General features: G+C 29.4%; 1 protein-coding gene across 1 annotated transcript in view; it reads left to right on the forward strand.

Annotated features, from left to right (window-relative positions):
- The first annotated feature begins 2,446 nt into the window (after nucleotides 1–2,446).
- The window catches only part of nAChRalpha1 (nicotinic acetylcholine receptor alpha1), a 104,114-nt gene continuing 85,233 nt past the window's right edge, over nucleotides 2,447–21,327 (forward strand). Inside the window, exon 1 of the mRNA XM_088234338.1 lies at nucleotides 2,447–2,644. Within this exon, the coding sequence (XP_088090464.1) occupies nucleotides 2,459–2,644 (186 nt within the window). The 5' untranslated portion in view covers nucleotides 2,447–2,458. The remainder of the gene's footprint in view (nucleotides 2,645–21,327) is intronic.

Genomic DNA, 21,327 nt, shown 5'->3' on the forward strand with positions numbered 1-21,327 from the left:
GACAAAGCACATCATTTTTCAACTATGCTTTTTCCATTCAAGGCGTTAGGTACATTTTTTTTTCTAACTTTTTTTTTATTTTTTTTTTATTTTTTTTTTATTATTTTGTCTTTAAATAGAACAAACATAATAAATGAATGTCCTAATATTAACTTATATCTAATTATTATTAAAACATGTACTAATTATTAACATTTTTCAAACGATATACGTACACTTAAAAAGAAAACTTCTATAAAGCTAACACGAATAAGATTACTTTTTAAAATTTATCTGCTAAACACATGTTTTTTTAATTGACATTTAAATGAAGTAATATTTTTTTTCTCTCTTATTTCTAATGGTATTTCCTTATAATATAACTGTACAGCTCGGTGCATCAATGAGTTCTGTGTACTAGTTTTCCTACGAAATGGTAGTCTTACTTCATGTTTATTTCTTGTTTTATATACGTGTTCACATTGATTAGAAAAAACCTTTTGAGTCAACTCTTTTGAGGTATAATCATTAATCATTTTATGAACAAAAAACATTACATTAAAATATATTAGTTGACGTACTGTCATATTTTTTGTTTGTTTCAGCATCAACTTTATTCTGGTGTATTTATTTTTTTTCAAAATTACTCTCATAGCCCTATTCTGTAGAACAGTTAGTTTATTTTTTTCCCCTTCAGTTGCCAAAAACAAAATACTACTACAACAATTTATTTGAGACACAATTATGGAGTTATAATTCATCCTGCACGAATCTGCAGTTATATATCTTCTGATTCTTCCCATAAGAGAAACCTTCCTTGGTATCTTATTTGTCACATATCTTGTATTCTGGGAAAAAGTCAATCTAGAATCTATTATAATCCCCAAATATTTTATCTCTTTCACTTCCTTTGATATTTCTTCATCCATCATTATTGTTGGTGAAATAGGAATTTTTTTATTTCCTATGTTCATAAACTTAGTTTTATCTGTATCCAGCTTAAGTTTATTCTTCTTCAACCATATTTCGATATTTTTAAGTTCATATTTTAGTTGATGTACTATGGATTCATAATTTTCTCCTGCAATATATACCAGGGGCATTTTGACTGTCTGTTTTTTTTGTTTTCTGGAAAATATTGCTTTTAGCGAAAAGTCCGTCCAAGTATTTATTCTTTGTACTTAAAGTTTTAAACAAATAAATAAAATTTGTATTATTTTTCAATTTATTTTATTTTGTGAAGTTAGGTTAGGTTTGCATAGGTAAATTAAGAATAATGATAATAAAAAAAAGGTTTTTTTACTTAATTTAAACTAACTTATCCTCACCTAACCGGGTGGCTTCAGCAGTTTTTAAAGAGCTAGCTTTTAATCAGCCGACACGTTGAACGTTGAGGGATCCGAATTCATTCAACGAACAACCAAGTCATTAGATTGAATGCCTGCATTTAATAAACAGCTTAACCGTCCAATTAAGTGGCTGACTTAACGATTTGGTGGCAATATATATATTACGAATTATTATTTTAGAAATAAATAAATATAAATTATAAATGTTTGTTTAAAGGTCAAAGTAAACCTGGAAATATGGCAGCCAAATTTTTGTATTTGGATAACATTCTTCAAACACTCATTAAGTATTTAAGTTATTAAAAGCACTCATTTGGATCTCTAAAAAAATCGAAAACTTTGCGTTACGTCACTTTTATTGTGAGGATACGAGGAAATAAGTGGGACGCTATAGCTAGTGATGTTTTGGTTCTAGGGCCGCGATTATGAACAGCTATCTTTATCGGTATGACCTATTGTATATACGGTATGACTAAAACGGTATAACCTATTACTATTATTATTATGGATTACTTATATAGCGCGTTCACTGAATTTAGTGCGCTGTTTGCCTATAGGTATAATAACTTTTCCTCTCGCCGTAGACGTAGACTGTCAGCCAGATCATCTGTAATGCATAGTTCCCTTAGATATTCCGGAGCAGAGTTGTGCAGTGATTTATACATAAGCCAACGGAATTTTTATTCCACCCTCTGTGGAAAACGTAGCCAGTGTGATTTCCGAAGGAGTGGAGTGATATGACTGTACTTGGAGATATCGAAAATAAGTATCGCTGCAGCATTTAATGCAGGCGAGTCATTTTGTTCATCGGTAGACCTGCATTACCGATATTTTTGGACGAAAGTTTTTATATTTGTACGAAAATTCAAAATATCTTCGTCGGTAATTGGTAATTTGAACATTATTAGAAAAAAAATTGCAAATATATTATATTTTTCATACAGAAAACTGAATTTTACTTTGTAGATAAAATTGAAGATAAATTTTATCTTCCCATCATAATTGAGGCCCAGGGGTGGCTGGTGGTATGTGCTGGCGGCTCTCGGGCGGGGCGGCCCCACCAGTAGAGGCGCAGTATGAGGTCTCTATAACTGGTGATGTTTTGGTTCCAGGGGTGGAGTCAGCCTAAGATGGTGTATGTGCTGGTGGCGCTGGTACTGTGTGCGGCGGGCGGCCCCGTCGCGGCCAACCCTGAAGCCAAGCGCCTGTACGACGACCTGCTGAGTAACTACAACAGGCTGATCAGGCCCGTCGGCAACAACTCGGACCGACTCACGGTCAAGATGGGGCTCAAGCTCAGTCAGCTCATCGACGTGGTGAGTATCCAACTTCTTTCTTGTCTCAACAACTATATCGCATTTTTCAATTTGTGGTTTCAAAAATGTTTGCTTGTCAATAAATGAATCTGATCCGTCTCGCTTCAAAGTGTATATCTCATTTGGCTCAACTTGAAAATGCTGAACGCACAACGTTTTAGTTTTTGGACAGTTTTGACCACTCATTTTTTTATATATACGCTCAATGGGCATTTTTAAGGACATATATATACATAGGATTTGTAGAGGGTTTCCTGTTTCATGTACCAAAACGTAAAACATCGTCTGTTAAAAACACTTTTCTTCGTAGGGTTTTTTCAGTGTACAATAAAAAATTTAAAGATATAGATTACACAAACATCACTCTCTCAGATTTAAAATTTATACTAAAAATGCATTGTGTAACTTAGTAGATATCATAATAATAAATAGGTACATCTCCCTTCCCCTCCTTATCCTATCTTCAAGCATCCTTGTCCCAATCCTGCCTAATTTACAATAATTTACTGTTCTTAAAAAAAAAAAAAACTGTAATTATTGAAAAATTATTTACGAGTTCAAGAAAATAACATTTTTATAATATGTATAAACTTAAATGTATTTACTTAACATGTTATATATTTTCTAAACTAACTTTGTATACTTGGTGGAAATTTGTTATCAGTTCTGAGTTTATATACTATATCTGTTTGTTTACTATAAATATGTACGTAAAACTGTTGATTTCCCAAATAAATTAAAATAAATAAAATAAAATAGAAAATTATTATAAAAGAAAGTAGAAAGACACAATGGTATAAAGTAGGCTTTAGTGGGAATGGAAGCGTGATAGAGGTGTTTATAATTGAATTTGATTCAGTGATCGTTTGAAAGAAGACAACTTGTTATCAAATAAATAGACTGGTATGTTTGTTCGAAGAGTTATGAATTCTGGACATAGGGGAATGAAAACTATAGTTAGTTCTATGGTTATTGGTATGAAAGAGTAAGTTTTGTCTTAGGTTTCTAGTTAGGATATTTAATTTTATTGAGCTCTGTAGTTTAGGCGCATCAAAGAGTGAGTTGAGAATTTTAAATAGGACTAAAAGGTTGGATTTATTTCGACGGTCTTGAAAAGATATATTAAAGCTAGTTTCTAACTCATTATACGCATATTGGTCTCTGGATAAGCCCAACTGCCAGCCTATCTTTCTTAAAAATAGAGTTTTAACCGATGAATAATAGATAATAATAACTCAATGGATAATCTAGACAAATATAACATCATGAGTAGATAAATATACTTAAAAGAATTTATCATCATCTTCATTTCATTTCTACACCTAATGATGCATAGGGCACTTCATTGGTACACCAATTGCAGCGTTTTTTGATCATTTTTGTTACATGAATGTAATATAATCAGTCTTACGCTTCAGCTACCAGGCCATGGACTATGAAATATTCTAGTATGAAAACGACAATTTTTATGAATATTTCATATCAACCATGTCGAGAATCGAACCCGAAACCTCTTGCACAGTAGAAGAACGAGCTGACCATTATACCACGAGGCCGATTTTTATACTTCTTTTTGATCTAACTGTCTAATTAAATGAATCAAAATGTTTTCATATGGCTTATCTATAATCACAGCGGGTGGAATTCAGGATTGTCTATAAACATTTCAACACACTCAAATATTGGTGAATGTACACTTTGTTTCTTACAGTAGTAAAATCTACCTCTGATGCAACTAGTTGGATTTATCAACGAATTTAGAATACTACATGGTGTGTTAAGTGGCCCCGTAAACCAGCCAATGCCAGCCAAATCCCTGTAAAATGTTCTTCAACTCTGTGGTAATATGTTTATATTAACAGCTCCCTAGAGAATTTAATCCAGTTCTTATCTACAAAAATTTGGACAAACTCAAAACATTGTAACGATGTAATAACTTATAGTCACATATAAGTTATCAATTAAAAATACTTAGTACACTTCCACTTATTTATTTGACCAATTAGCGCATTCACCCTGTAATAAGCATCTTCAAACTGGTGAATATTATACAGTGTAAAGATAATTTATATAAAACTAAATATTATCTTAAGTGTAGGTACATTTAAAAAATACGTGTAAAGAGATACAATACGCAATATTTAAATTGAACAGTGGGAACAAATTATTTAAACTTGTGTTGGCGTTGTACTGTAAGAGAGGATTCTGTTCTATGAAAAACATTTGTTTTATGAAAATGTACAGGGTTTAACTAAGGGGCTAATAAGGGTGAGTTTTTAAATTATATCTGCGAATTTATAAAAATTCTATCGATGTTGTTTTAATCCTATTTATATCTAAAATTTCTAATTTAACTAATTTTTTACCTTTATGACATGTAATTTTTTTATGTTTTTTGTTTCATCAAAATTATATTTTTACTCATTTAAATGTGATGCGTATTTAACGTAGTCAAACAAATAAGTGAAAGTGTACCAAGTATTTTTGAATTGATAACTTGTATGTTTATATAAGTTATTAAATCATTACAATGGAATTCCATCAATAATTGTCAATTAATAATTTGAATAATATCAAAATATTTTTGTAAAAAACGAAGTTATTTTGTCTTGATGTGTTAGTATGATGGTAAACACGTCAGTTAGTTAGTAAGTAAGTAAATAAATTACTTTCTGTAAGGATTTTCTGAAGGAAGCGAACAAAACAGCAAAAACATTTGTCCACTTTGATGTTTTTGCAGATTAATAAATATGTCAATCACTTTATAGGTCTCGGAAGGCCGATTTATTAAATAAAATATGGACTAGGGGAAAAACGCTATCTCAGAGATATTATTTCGATTTGAAAAAAATATTTCAGCTTGGAATTAATAGTACTCGGGAGAGCTATTGCCACTTTGATATGATCAGTCAAGCGTCCTCTGTGAACAAGCTGGCAATTAATATTTTCCTATTGAAAAAAAAATGACTGAGTCTTTTGATATCGTATATGAAATAACAAAAACAGGCCATCATGTTATTTCCCTAAAGATGCAGGCAGAGCGCAATAAAAGTTTTCTGATCATAGTCTCTCACTTCACTCTTCTCTTCCCATTTATCATTCCTCAACATACGTACCACGCCATTATTTAGCTGATCAAAGTGCCAGACTTTGGAATGAGCTATTTGTGTTTTTTAATCCTCTTCTTTCCTAGATCTTCTTTCTGTCTTCTTACCTCATAACCGGATCCTACATCATAGAATTCGGGCTTAGCCAGAAACCAATATACGCAAAATAAGTTAGAAACTAACTTAAATATATATTTTCTTCAAGACCGTCGAAACAAATCCAACCTTTTAGTCCTATTTAAAAATTTTTACTCACTCTTTGATGCGCCTGAACTACTGAGCTCAATAAAATTAAATATCCCAACTAGAAACCTCAGACAAAACTTACTCTTTCAAACCGATAACCATAGAACTAACTGTGGTTTTCATTCCCTAAGCCCAAAATTCTTAGGTCTGCCAACAAACATACCAGTCTTGATAACAAGTTGTCTTTTTTCAAGCAATCACTGAATCAAATTCAATTATAAACATCCCTCTCCCGCTTCCACTTCCACCAAGCCCACTAAAGGTATATACCATTATGTCTTTCTACTTTCCTTTATAATATTTTTTTAAGTATAAATATGTCCTTAAAAATGCCCATTGGGCATATATACAAATGAAATATAATATATATAACAAAAACATTTTAGTAAATAAAATAAAATAAGTAAATATATTATGTACCAGCTCTTGTGCCCTCTTGAAATCGGCTTAAATTTAAAAATAAATTTGTATTCATATATAATTTATAAATGTAAACAAAATTTAAAAAGTTTTTTTTACCACTCCGTTCTTTGGTTGGCTGGAAGATATTGTGTTTAGGAATACACCCACTTGACTTTTTTTTTTTTTATTGAATTAAAAATATATATATATATATATATCTACGGTCTTATAATTTACCAAAATATTTCAATTTTCGGGCCATTACACTTTTTTAGTTATAAACAACTCACTGTTAAAAAAAGGAGAATCAAGTTGACGCAGATTAGAATTCGAAACCTTGGACCTCTGATCTATGAGTCCAAAACACTAGCCACACAAAGACAACCCGATTCTTAAATAAATCTCTCTCGTACAAACATTTTTCTGAGACCTCTTCTTATTGTTCGACCAAGTGTGTAAGTGGTTCTTTTAAGTACAGTTGTCTCATATCCAGCACCTTCATGGATTGGAACAACTGTTTTGATGGGTATATTGGAGGGCGCCGAAATATTAATCTCAATCATAATTTTTGTGAAGCTATGAGAGGCTTTAAAATGGATGCCACACAACCTCCCCAGCCAGCTATTCCAAAGGTTGCATTGGATTGAAACAGAGCAAAGTACACACCTCTGGGGGTGCTTATATTCAGAATGTCTAAGAGAGCAGAATAGATGGCAAAGCTTTTTCAACCTAGAGTCTAGTGACTGGACCTGAGCCTCCCATTCATTTTACTATGTATTTTTTATTGTTAATTATTATGGCTTGACACGAGCATAGCCTTAAAAGCATTAATACGTCCATTAATATTTAAACGAGTGTAATTTTGAATGAGTAAACATGTTAAAATTGTTAGTTACTTTAAAAAATATACAGTTGGGCTGGATACTTTTAACGTGCCATATCCATTTTGGTATTTCTGGTTTCCACCGTCATTCATTCAATGTAAATAATGAAAATGTAATGTAATAAAGAATAAATAGAAAATAAACGTTGTAGTACATTTAAATTTCCTCTGAGGTCACAATTTTTTTTATTTTTTTTATTTGATTTAATAGCATAATTATACATTTTTACAATTTAAATAAATTTCACTTGTTATATTTTTACTAAAACTAAAATCCCACCAAGCCACTTTTTGTAGCTTGTTGGTGAAGATTATATTTATACTGACTTAATAATATTATTTACATTTATAAAAACAATGAATAACATATAAAAATGAAAAAATAAAATATTTACACCTAAGCTACTATTCATATATAAACTCTTGATCGAGTAGCCACTCTCTTATTTTGCTCTTGTTACAATGTGAGTTAAATTTAAGTTCTTTTGGTAATAAATTAAAAATTCTAGGTACTAAATATTTGAGAGTTCTATTTCCATATTTATTACATACTTTTGGTACTACCAAGCCATCATTAGACGTGAAGCGTGTATTATGATTATGTTTGAGAGGAAACTTGAATGTATTACTATGAAATTGTTCCAAAATGATGCAAAATGCTACAGCATTCAGCCTACTTTCATCAAATCTATATTCAGCTTCAGCTTTTTTTTTTTTTTCAAAAATGAATATAATATTTTTTTCCATGCAACGTTGGATACATTTTATACGAACGTGTAAAAGTTGCATATTTTTAATGACCTTAAAATGAGACGTTTTGCGCCTTATGTAATAAACGGCACATATAAGGCAACCGCGCCTTACTTGTACCCAATGTTTGTTAGAAGCGCACTCAGCGGGCATGACGTACGACGACAAAATGACGTTCACTCACTGCAATGAAAACCTCTGATTATGCCTGAATAGTTTTTTTGTCAGCATGTGTCGTACTCCGAGTATAAACTCAAAGGTACATGATTACAACATCAGGTTAAGTCATTTGGAAGAGCTAGCTGTTCCTAGATATTACAGTATACCTAAAATATGTTACATATTACTAATCGATTAAAAAAACAGTGATTAAATACATGAGTGAGACGTTTGCTCAAATTATAGCGAACAGAAAAAAGGTTTTGTAGACCAAAGTTTTAATTTGTAAAAATAAAACGATACATACATAAAATATGGTATAATCTGTAATCTTTTTCAAATAAAATGATAATTCATTATCATTCCCTTTCCGCACTTAATGGTGCATAGAGAACTGCATTGGTACACCAATTCCAGCGTATCTTGATCTTCTTTTGTTACATGAAAGTAAGATTATCAGTCTTACGCTTCAGGTGATAGTCCAGAGAACGATGAAATATTTTTGTGTTTAACACATTTATAAATATATATTTCATGTCAACCATGTCAGGAATAGAACTCGAGAGCTTGTGCGTGGCAGGCAAAAGCTCTGACCACTACACCACAAGGCCGGCAAAATTATTATTAGAAAAGGTTAAGTATGAAACAATGGAAGCAATATATAAGAACCTGCCTGACGAGTTGAATGCTTACAATCAGCAGGACTTTAATTTTAATAATATTGTGTAAATATTTTTTTAAATAAATAAAAAAATATCATTAGAATCGAAAAAATCCACTCTAAATATCAAAATGTTCACTACTTTATTCCTGATTTGTGAAAATACCCTTTCATGAACTATATTTTTCACAAGATATAACTAAATAAACCACTTGTGATCACTCTAAATAGTGTGTAAAGACCACTTAAAGTCGCAAACGACAATTTGGACTTCTTGCAAATGCCTATACTTTCATATTTACCTCTCTTTAATGTTCATAATTGGTTTTGGAGTCTTTCTTAAACATGGAATAAAATTTTATCTAATAATTTCTTTAAAACCACATAAAATATTTTCCCGTGTCTTCACAGACGGTGATTTTTATTACTATTCACGTGAATAAAGACCATTGAAAATAATTAAGTAGGTTCTTCTTAAAAAGTTATCTTATTGAAAAGAAAAATGGCTGCTAACGTAGATGCAAACTTCTAGAACAAAAACTTCGAAGGTCTTCGTACATATAACACGTTACGTTTTCCTTCCGTCAATAATATTGCGAGAAAATTTATTTGATAGAGATAAAAACTCGGAATCAAATAAAAAAACTTCGGACGTGTTTTGATGGAATCTGCTTAGAATTTGGGAAATTATTTTCATCTCATTATTTGCAGCTAGTTTTACGATTTGATTTATATTTATTGGTCTAATAAAATTATATATCGTCCTATTACAGGCAAAAAACTTCGGTAATTTTTTATTTTACATAGTCAAATTGAAGGTTTCAAACATACTGTTTTTAGGAGATAGAAAGAAAAATCTATGTATTGCACTGGTACCTTTTTTTACATGAGGTATACGTTTCACACAGTACCGTATAAAAAATAAAGTAAAGTGCCTATGAATGGGACAATCGTCTCCCAGACAAAACTCTTGTCTTAAAAAATATTTCGAATAAATTCTACATTTGCACCACAGCAAAAAATTGGCTAACCTATAAACCGCAGTGTTTTGACTGCAGTGAAGCAATTTAGACGTATTTTAACTTTTTTGGCTAAAAAACTAAATTTTTGTTGCGGTAGTTTGTTAAAATTTCTGTTATATAAATATTTTAATAACTCCTTTGAGAGTAAAATCCTGTCTTAATATACAAAAATTTTAACAAATTAAAAATATTTCATAATTATATTTAGCTACAAGTAATTGTTTCTATTTCTTTATTTATTTATTTTGTTCATTAACGCCCAAAAGGCATTTACAAAAATAAAAATAAAGTACATGCTAACGTACTAAATAATAAACACAGAATATTGAGAAAAAATACGAGAAATGAGTTAGAAAGGATTTAAAAAAAAGTTTTACAAAGTAAAAAGAAAAACAATATTAACAAAGGTGTGCAAGAAAAAACAGTAAGCATATAAACTAAGGTATAAGCTTATGAAATTAATTCTGTAAAGCAAACACAGTAAATAACTTGTTACGGTAAGCAAGAAAGACAAATTTAAGTTAAATTAATAAGCAAGCAAGCATATATTATCGCGAAAAAAGCAGAAATAAAAATATGTATAAATGAAATGCGTATTTGCCAATACTACAATGCAATTTGATATAATAGTAAACAAAAAAAGTATAAGGTTATAAAAATAAAACAATAATTATTTTTTTTAATTTATGGAATTGAATTGTCAATAATAGTTTGACAAGCAGCTACAAATAAACTTGATATTGTGGACTTATATGATAATAAAGAATTTGACAGAATGTCTGCAGCCGTTCCATAAGTGTTACTTAACCTATGCAGTATCGGTATCAATTAATTGTTTTTGTTGGTTGGAAGAAGTACTGGAGCAATAAAACAATAAAGTACTTCTAGTGTTGACAGCAGGTACTCTGAAAATTAATCAATTCAAGTATTTTTGGTACGTCAAAAAGATAGTTTACAGTTATATACAGTGCAATGAGATCATTAATAGTTCTTCTTTCAGAAAGTGTTGTTAGGTTAAGCAGTGTTAATAAATAGTCATAATTCACATTTTGTATTGGAATGTTTAATTTTTAGTTTATATATCGTAGAAAATTTATGTTGAACGTTTTCTATATTATAAACATGAACATTATAGCAGGGTGACCATTTTGATGAATTTAAATCTAAATTACTTCTTACAAGAGAACAGTATAATATTTTTAATGATCGAATGAACTTGAAGTTTTTTGTGTTTCTCAAAATAAAGCCCAACATTTTTAAAATCTTGCTTGAAATTTCATTGACATGATATACAAAAGACAATTTTTGATCAAAAAATACCCCGAGATCTTTTATTAATCCTAATCACTGATACTGTAGAAACAAAAAATAAGCAGTTTTTTTATTCGATGAAAACGAATGATCTGATATTTCATCATGTAAAGCCTAATCTTAAAAGTCTTCTTGCCATCCAGGTTTGAAATATTTAAAAAGACCAATATTGATTTAATCTAAGATTTACTAAATTGCTTCAATGTTTCCTGTCATATATTGGGGAATTGAAAACGCTGGTCTTTGAATTGTTGCCAAAATTGTAACTGAACATAAAAATGCACTCAGTTGCATGCTAAGTTATTCTAGGGGCCCCGCCCCTATCGCCTGGCCTAGAAGTGTACGTACATTTATGTTAATCTATTATTCCGGCATTATTTTATTTTATGTAGAGATGAAAATGATCAAATGAATTTATAAGTGGAATTTATTTATTTATGTATACCCCCAATAGGCATTTTTAAGGACATATTTATGCATAGAAAATTATTATAAAAAAAGTATAAATACTCAATGGTATATAGTAGACTTTGTGGGAGTGGAAGTGGGAGGGAGGTGTTTATTATTGAATTTGATTCAGTAATTGCTTGAAAAAAGACAACTTGTTATCAAGACTGGTATGTTTGTTGACAGACCTAAAAATTCTATCTAGGGGAATGAAAACCATAGTTAATTCAATGGTTATTGGTATAAAAGAGTAAGTTTTGTCTAAAGTTTCTAGTTGGGGTATTTAATTTTATTGAGCTCGGTAGTTCAGGCGCATCAAAGAGTGAGTTGAGAATTTTAAATAGGACTAGAAGGAATGATAATTAATTAAATTATATCAATTATCGAATCAACTAATTAAATTAATAATTAATTTCCATTTTTCTCTAGATAATATATATATATATATTTTTTTTTTTTTTAAAAAAAACCTTTATTAGCATAAATAAACAATACAATCAGTAGAAAAATGGAACACTTAAGGTTGAACTTGCCAAAAAAGAGTCTTGCTCTTGTGTTTGGCAAGTTTACAAAATAACATAAAAATAAAACATAAAATGCAAAACAAAATAATAAAATAAATAAACAATTTTAAAAATTGAGAAAATATAACACTAAAAAAATATTAAATAAAAACAAAAAATTTGTAAACACGGGCACAAATTAAACAAACATCTCTTTTTAAAAAATACAGTTAATGTTAATTATGTCAAGAAGCTTTTCTTTAATTTATCCTTAAATTTTCCGTAATTTATTTCTTGAAGTAGATTTTGTGGTAAATTATTGAAAAGCTTTCGTCCTATGTAAGTATATATATATGGACGTTTGCTTATTGTGGCTTATGGTCTCTTAAAAAATTACAGAATTCAAATTACGTATTTTTGGAACTAATAAATGAGCAGGAGTTGGCAATAGATTTTCCGAAATCTGAGCACTACTCCGCCTTTTTAGGATCTCTTAATCCGCGGGCAGATATTTCTAGAATAAAAAAATCCCTAAATTACTATTTACTGTCAATCGAAGTTTTACTAACTTTTACATGTGATACGATTATTAATTCGTTTGCTTAGTGCAGTTACTCACCAAGTCATTTATTCGTATCTTTAGTACAATAACTAATTCATTCGAATGAATGTAGTAATCGAACGCTTTTGATTCATGTTTTCAATGCATTTTCATTCGAATGAAACATTTCTAATTTTATGATTAAATTCAACTAATGTTTTTTGCCCTTTACGCAATAATTTAATTTTGTTGGTATTTTTGACACTTTATTTTTACAAATCCAACAAACTTATACTTGAAAATAGACATATTAAAAATCAGAATAATTGGCCCGCGTGTATGAGAAGATTTATGAATGTAGGGGAAGCGAGATCTGTATGCAAAGATAGAGTGATGTAGCGTTCTATTATCTTTGCCCATCCTTACAGAAAACGTACAGATGGTTCGTCATAGTTCATATATTTGATTGTTTTTTTCAATTATTTTTTGTTTTAAGAAATAATTTTACCATTAAATAATTTATAGAGAATCAATTTGAAATAAAGCACTTTCAATCAGTGATTTATTGAACTGTGTCGGGCGGATGAAGAATTCAGTTGTGTGCAAAATAAATCTAAAATTCTGGATGACTGGTTTAAACTAGTTGGCCACTCTTAGATAAAAATCCTGAAAAAGATAATTGAGTTTAAAAAAATCCGCCTCGTAGTCAGTGGTTGACGCATTTGCTCAATATGCTTAAGGTCCTGAGTTGTATTTCTAGTCTAGTCAACATGAAACATTTATTTATAAGGTGCAATATTTCACAGTCCCTGGATTGGCACCTGAAGCGTAAGACTGATCACCATACCTTTCAAAAACACAGTGAAATGATATACTGCATGTGTTTTTTTAATGCGGTGTCTAAATTGATATTCATTGTGGAAATATTTTTGAATAACTATTTTTCTTGAGTTTTATATAAATAGTCAAGATATTTATTTTATTTTTCTGAATTATTATGTACACAAAAATACATTCGGAACAAATATTTATTATTTTTATGTCCTGACTTGCTAGATAAATCCATATCAAGTTGGGACTATAAACACAATCAGCCGAAATCACATAAGTATAACGTGCTAAAAAGTGGACGAAAATTTCACAAAAAAAAAGAGCTCTAAATGCGTATGGAGAGGAAGATATGGCGTTTATACTCCCACGCATAGTAAATAGACTCCTAAACAAAATAAAGAAAAGTGAAATAAATAAAAAAGAAGTTAAATTTGATGTTTTTTGTTGATCTTTCTTGATAAAACTCCATAGTTAATGATTATGATAAAATTATAAATAAACTTATCAATGAAATTTCTTGGTTTAGTTTTACTTTTTATAATTTTGACCAACGAACGCTTTCGCCTAAGTAGGCATCTTCAAGAAGTTTCATTGATAAGTTTATTTATAATTTTATCATAATCATTAAAGTTAAAATTGTTTTCAAAATCTTTTTCTTAAACAGTAAGTTTAGTGTGTAAAAAAAGGAAACCAAAAATGTAATACAACGTTCAAAAAGTGTTTGTTTACTATTTTATATATATTTCGTTATCAAAAAAAGACTTGTTTTACTTGTATTTAATTTTTTTAACTCATATTTTTTTGAAGTATTTAAGTTTTTTTTATTTTTATGTTAACGTTATATTGTGTAACCAAAATATTTCAAGAGACAAATTCCAGCAAAAACTTATTTTGCAGTTTGGCGGAAATGAAATAATTGTTTAAAAAAATGCTAATGAAAAATTTTCAATAAAAAAGCAAAAAAAAATTTAACAAATATACAGTAAGTGATACAGAATCAGGCGTAAAAATATTTTATTTATGCACCATGGGTGCCAATAAGGCTTTAAAAATATTTTGAAATAGTATGTCTAACAATATTTGCTCCTTTTGTTTGACTTGTGTATTTTGGATTTGAATACTTATGTACATATCACGAATTCTAGAATATGAACAAATTTGTAGGATCTATTCTCAAAAGCGCTTCTAAATTTTTCAATTATTTTTCAAGCTAAGTATTTAATTGGACGATTTCAATCTATTCGCATCCAGAGAGTCCAAAGAATTCAGATTCATTGAATTCTTTCAGATTATTCGGCTTTGTTTCTGAAATGAGAAAGCTTTAATTGGAAAACTTTACAAAATACCGAAGCATTTAATTTGATAAATCTTATAAACTGTGACTCAAATTAATCCCTAGATTTTTAGATTTTAATTAACTTTATTGAAAGTTTTTTTACAGATCTGCCTACATATACTTAACTGTAGTAAAAACATGAAAACACAATTTAAACAATATATATTTCTAGTACCAACTTTGTCATTTTCCATGTTTAATCATTATTAGCACGATTGTTTTTATTTGTTTGAAAGCACAATAATCAATCTCTTTATATTCTCGTATTTTTGTTGAAATATCTGTTATAAATATTTTTGATATAAACCATTGATTAAGACTATTTGTCAAGTTACCTGTTGTACGGAAAAGATGACATGAGAAACCTAGAAAATTGACGAACATACAATATATAAATTTGGTTATATAACTGATTTCTTCGAATAAAACTACAGTTATTTTCCCGGATTATTTTTCAAAACATAATTGGACTTGTCAAAAATATGTTTGCTTTTCATTTTTATTCTTCTCCCTCATTTTTCTAACAATACTAAGAACTTGTCAACTTGAGTCTTGTCAAATCCCAATTGTTAACCAATCGATGTTGCTTCTTGTGACTGTATTAATCATGTATATTTGTTGTAAAATAATTAATTTTCTACATTCCTACTAATTCAAACGTTCACCGGTGTATATTTTTAAAATATTGATAAATATCAAGATTTTTATGCAATCACAAAGGTTTCCGAAGCATCCAAACATAAACAGGAAAATCAAATAAACTTTCATAAAATAACTTAGGTTCGGGTTTATTAAATTCTAGTACAGATTAATTGCAACTAACCCCATCTTTGTTAGCTCATCCCGTAGTCCGTTTTATATTCTTGGATCTTATTAGAAAATGTTTGATTTTCATTCATACCTTTATGGTATTTTAGCTTATCAATAATGAAAAAGCATAATTTATAGTATTTTTGTAACTTTCATATTCGTCTACTAAACTGTTCGAACATGACATACGGATATTTTTTTATCCGATTGTTTGTCCGCTTAATAGTATTAATAATGTGAATTGTTGCAAACGGAAATACTTTGGGATGGTAAATTAGATCTTAGTTTTAATAATGAATAGTTTTAAGAAGTTTAACATACCTGGAGATCCCAAATCACTATTTGAAATAGTGTAAATATTCACGATATCATAGAAATCTAACAATGGGAAAATATCACATACTACGAATACCGATAAAAATATATTAAATGGATTTAGAATAATTTATTGTATTTTCACAATCATTGTATCAATCGAAATCTTTTCATACATAAATGTAAAAAAATAATTTCATAAAAATACAAATTTCAATTTCCAAAAACAAATAAACATGAATCGTGTATTAGGGGGTAAAAAGTATTAGGGGCATCGCCAATGGAATGACCGCTTTTGCGAGAATTCGAAATTACAAATTTAAAAATATTTATAATAAAATAAATAAAACAACTTTGTTTTTAACCACTATTTTTTTTTCCACCGACCGGTTTCAAAGCAAACAAGCTTCTTTGTCAAGGTTTACGTTACTAATGAACTGATTCCTTTTTTTTATCATGTTCACTAAATACTACACGTGGACCCAATAAATCAAGTCGTTTGACGAAGAAGCTTGTTTGCTTTGAAGCCGGTAGGTGCAAAAAAAAAAAATTAGTGGTTAAAACCTAAGTTGTTTTATTTATTTTATTATAATTAATAACCGGAAAGTTTTTGCTTTAAATATAAACTTTATATTAAAAATATTTTTTTACTGGAAAATATTTCATAGACATTTATGACTTTTAAAATGTTACAAACAAATGAATATTTCCCTATTCTTGATAAACTTCAGCCGGACCGCGAGAAACTGTTTTTACTAAGGTACGGGACAACATATGTCTACCTCTTAGATTTTTTTTATTTTGCTTGTATATAGTATACCTGGGCTTAAAATGTACAATTGGTTACTAAGGCTATTCGCCAACTTACGCGGATCTCCCCTAATTTTACGTTTATTTTCCAATGTTTTTGTACTAAATAAATTAAATAAGTTTTGTTGTTTGCGATGCAGCTTGTCATTTATTTTCGCATTAATTCTTTAGGGGTAATTTCATTTCCAAGTTCGCTCCGTCTCCATTATTTAGTTTCCAAGAAGTGTACCCTGATACTCCTTGTGTATCCTGGCATAGTGCTTTTGGCAGAGTCGACCAACTTCCACCATAAAACTTGCTCAGGAGAATGCCACGTGTAATGTGAATAATGCTTTGTTTAAGGGCAACTTTGCTTCCGATAATTTACAGTGTCACAAAACTTTCTTCGGTCAAGATACCAAAGCTTCATCTCTATTACCACAATATGAAAGCACGAAAATAACTTATTCTCCGCTAAAATAACGTAGAGAATTATTAATTATAACGTCGGGATCGTACAACAACGACAGTGAGGGAAAAATGCGACTTTGACTTTGCTTTATATTTTAAATTGAAATGACTTTTTTTTCAACATAAAAAAAAATGTATGTTTGTAACTAACTCATGAATCAAATGGTATACTTTTGTTTTTATCAAGTTATACATATTTTCTACGATCCCGAAGATATGTCCGATGAAGAGATAGTTTTTTTATCATCATCATCAAACTCTAATCTGCACCTGATGGTGCATAGGCCACTGCATTGGAAAAATATCTCAATCATGTGTTACTAGAACGTAAAATCATTCGTCTTATGCTGCAGGTGTCAATTCAAGGACAGTGAAATATTGTAGCGTAAAACTACCTTATGAACAATTATGTCATGTTGACCATCTCAGAAATCGGCATATCGGACCTCAATGGTGGATGGCAAATATTCCAACCCCTGCACTACGAGACGGATTTTTCTCCACTCGATTACCTTTTTCGGGACATTAACCTGTCCTTGTCTGGGCCGATGAAGAATACAGTTCTGTTTGTAAAATATAAATGAAATCCTGGACGAGTTTTTTCGACTCGATAATGTTATATGTTAATGTATGTAACATTGTTTTCATAAATTTATTTGTACATTCGCGAGTTTATTACCAAAGAGCAATTAATCGAAATCAACCATCCAATAAAATAAAATGTATTATTTATATAATTTTATTTGCAAAATATATGCGAGAAAAATAAAACCCTTTTTTACAAACGTTGAACTTATAATTTGTGTAAGTAAAGATCTTCGTAGTGTAGAGGTTAAGACGCTTGACTCACGCGCGGAAAGCTTCGGGTTCAATTCCCGGTGAGAATACAAAAAAAAAAAAAAAAAATCTCAAGCCTAGGAGTTCTATGACGTAATTCACCACTGTAATTAGGACTTTCTGGCCTGTTGTGGTGAAATTAAAAAAAATTAAAATAATAATAATAATAAATAAAATAAATAAAATAAATAAAATAAATAAAATAAATAAAATAAATAAAATAAATAAAATAAATAAAATAAATAAAATAAATAAAATAAATAAAATAAATAAAATAAATAAAATAAATAAAATAAATAAAATAAATAAAATAAATAAAATAAATAAAATAAATAAAATAAATAAAATAAATAAAATAAATAAAATAAATAAAATAAATAAAATAAAAAAATGAATAAAATGAATAAAATGAATAAAATGAATAAAATGAATAAAATGAATAAAATGAATAAAATGAATAAAATGAATAAAATGAATAAAATGAATAAAATGAATAAAATGAATAAAATGAATAAAATACATAAAACAAATAAAACAAATAAAACAAATAAAACAAATAAAACAAATTAAATAAATACAATAAATAGCTTTCTACCTTACTAATAATATAGGGACATTGTTAAAAAATCACAAAGACAAAGTCCATAAATATAATAAATCTGGAATATACCAATTAAATTGTAATGATTGCGATTCAATTTACATTGGAAAAACTAAAAGAACCTTTAATATTAGAGTAAAAGAACACTTAAGATGCTTAAATAATATTTTTTTTTCTGAATTCGCAAATCATCTGATAGAAAATAATCATAACTTCAATGAAAGTACTTCATGTTGAAAATAAAATATTAAAATTAGACAACCTCAGAAATTAAAAAAGCGATTTATAATAAGAAAACAATAATTAATAACCAAATATACAATATTTCTTTTAGTCCTCTCCTGTATTACTTCGAAAATAATGATATCAAATTACCACCCGTGAAAAAAAAACGACTTGATGTATTGGGTCCACGTGTAGTATTTAGTGAACAAGATAAAAATAAAAAAAGGAATCAATTCATTAGTTACGTAAACCTTGACGAAGAAGCTTGTTTGCTTTGAAACCGGTCGGTGAAAAATAAAAAATTGTGGTTAAAAACAAAGTTGTTTTATTTTTTTAATTATAATGAATAACCACAAAGTTAGTGCTTCAAATATAAATTTTAAATATTTTTAAAGTTAAAAAAATAAACAAATGGAAGCCTTCAATACAATGATATTAGTTCACAAAACCATTAACATTAATAAAAACATATAATTTTGGAACACAAAAAAAGCTTCTTAAAAGCCCATCCTAATACGATTACTTTTTAGGAACTAACTTATCTGCTACACATATATTTTTTTAACTTACGTATAAATTAAATTGAATTTATTCTTAAGAGGGGGTGCTTTGAGAAAAAGAACGACGAGGTAAATCATGAACAGATAAGCGTATATTTGTTGACATAGGTATATAGGGGCGTTAGAACTACAATTTTGGTGGCCATTTTCAACGAGTTGTAAATAACTAACTACTAGAAAATGGGAATTGGAAGGAAACGGACTTTTGATCCTTGAGTACACGAATGATAATAGTGAATAGAAGTGAGAGGGTGTGAAAGTCTCCTCGTTGTCTAATTTTGAGCTATTTCAGTTGCCTTCAAAAATTAAACCCTCATTAAAATCCTACACCATGTCTGATTTGCTTTATAACCCTCTACGTTTGAATTTTGTTAAAACGTGAAATCCATAATCAACAATATGATATACTTGTATACTCTGAAAACTTTAAGAAACAAATATATTATGCAAGAAGAACAATTTTGTTTGGGTCTCTTCAGAATGTTTTTGGAAGGAATTTATTCAAACTCAAACAATTATTTCGCTTGTCATAAAATTCGCAGTATATAAAATTACGACAGAGCTTTCCAGTGTTGCGAGTCCACTTTACGTTCAATAAACTTTAATGAATGTTAAGTTTAGCTGTGAAACTCAGCATTTCTAACTGAATTTGCGGCAAAGTTCGTACAGAGTAAACGAAACCAAAGATACTTACGCGTATATACATACTACAAACAACTGATTTAAGCGTCCGTTTCTAGTTCCTACGAGAACCTTCGCTTTTGTATCTAAACATTTAAAGCAGCGCCTGACACTTTAGAAAAAGAGTCTCGTAAAACCGACGGCATTTAATCACATCACACACTTGTGTTTTCCTTTTCTGTTCTTTTGATTTAAGCAGCGCGACGCTCTCATCTGGAAAGAAACGCGAATTTATTAGTCTGTGAAACCAGAACCCCTCGTAAATACATTCGCTCTTAGTTCAAATACCTACATGTTTAAGGGACTTTGTAGGAAGCCTAAATTATATGTACCGGGTAAATGGAACGGAATAGTTAAAGACTACGCCTTTCTGTATGGGGCTCCGAGTGGAAATGATCTGTATTGTTTTCGTGTTGATGTTCTCATTATAAATAGTAACCCAAGCGTAAATTAGGCCATGTTAAATTTGTTTAATATTATAATGACGCTGAAATTATGTACTTTCTCTGGAATAATAATGCCATTCTGAATATTTTACTTACGCTGTCAGATACATGTTTAACGATAAAGGTAATGAATTAAGTTGAATAAGTTATGAACCATATAACGAGTCTCAAATGATTTATCTAAACGGGGTAAAAGTGAAAATACCTCAACGCTCTGTATGATAAATAATATGAGCTGTTTTAATTTGAATGCGAAAGTCATAGAATTAAGAGAAGTCTAGAAACCGCATACGCGCATCAAACAGAAGGCGACTAAACTATTCTTAAAGGAGTAGTTTTACGTTTCGACCCATTAGTTTCTTTGTAGACATCGCTCAGTACGCAACTCGACAACCCGATTTAAATTCCACTTTGCCGTGTTGTGTCGTTTTAAAGTGTTATAATACTAATGGGATCATATTTCATGTGTAAGTAGAAAATGCATTACTCAATAATTTTTCCATCTGTCAAATTGTCAAATAAAACAAAATGGACATTTTGTTAGTGTTGCAAGGGTAGTCAAATTTTTTACGCTATTTTGCTCAACTAATAAGAGAACTAATGAAAATTAGACCTCACGGATTAAACAACGCCGTGGTGGACATTTGACTGACATGATCTTTAAAACATAAAATATTATTTAACACGACATAAAAATATGCGTTTTATGTAAAAAAAAAATTGTTTTATTTATTTAGTTCAAAGTTCAT

This window comes from Micrasema longulum, unplaced genomic scaffold, assembly GCF_059751315.1.
Source record: "Micrasema longulum isolate JH-2025_06_02 unplaced genomic scaffold, ASM5975131v1 h1tg001229l, whole genome shotgun sequence".
In the NCBI taxonomy this organism is placed as follows: domain Eukaryota; kingdom Metazoa; phylum Arthropoda; class Insecta; order Trichoptera; family Brachycentridae; genus Micrasema; species Micrasema longulum.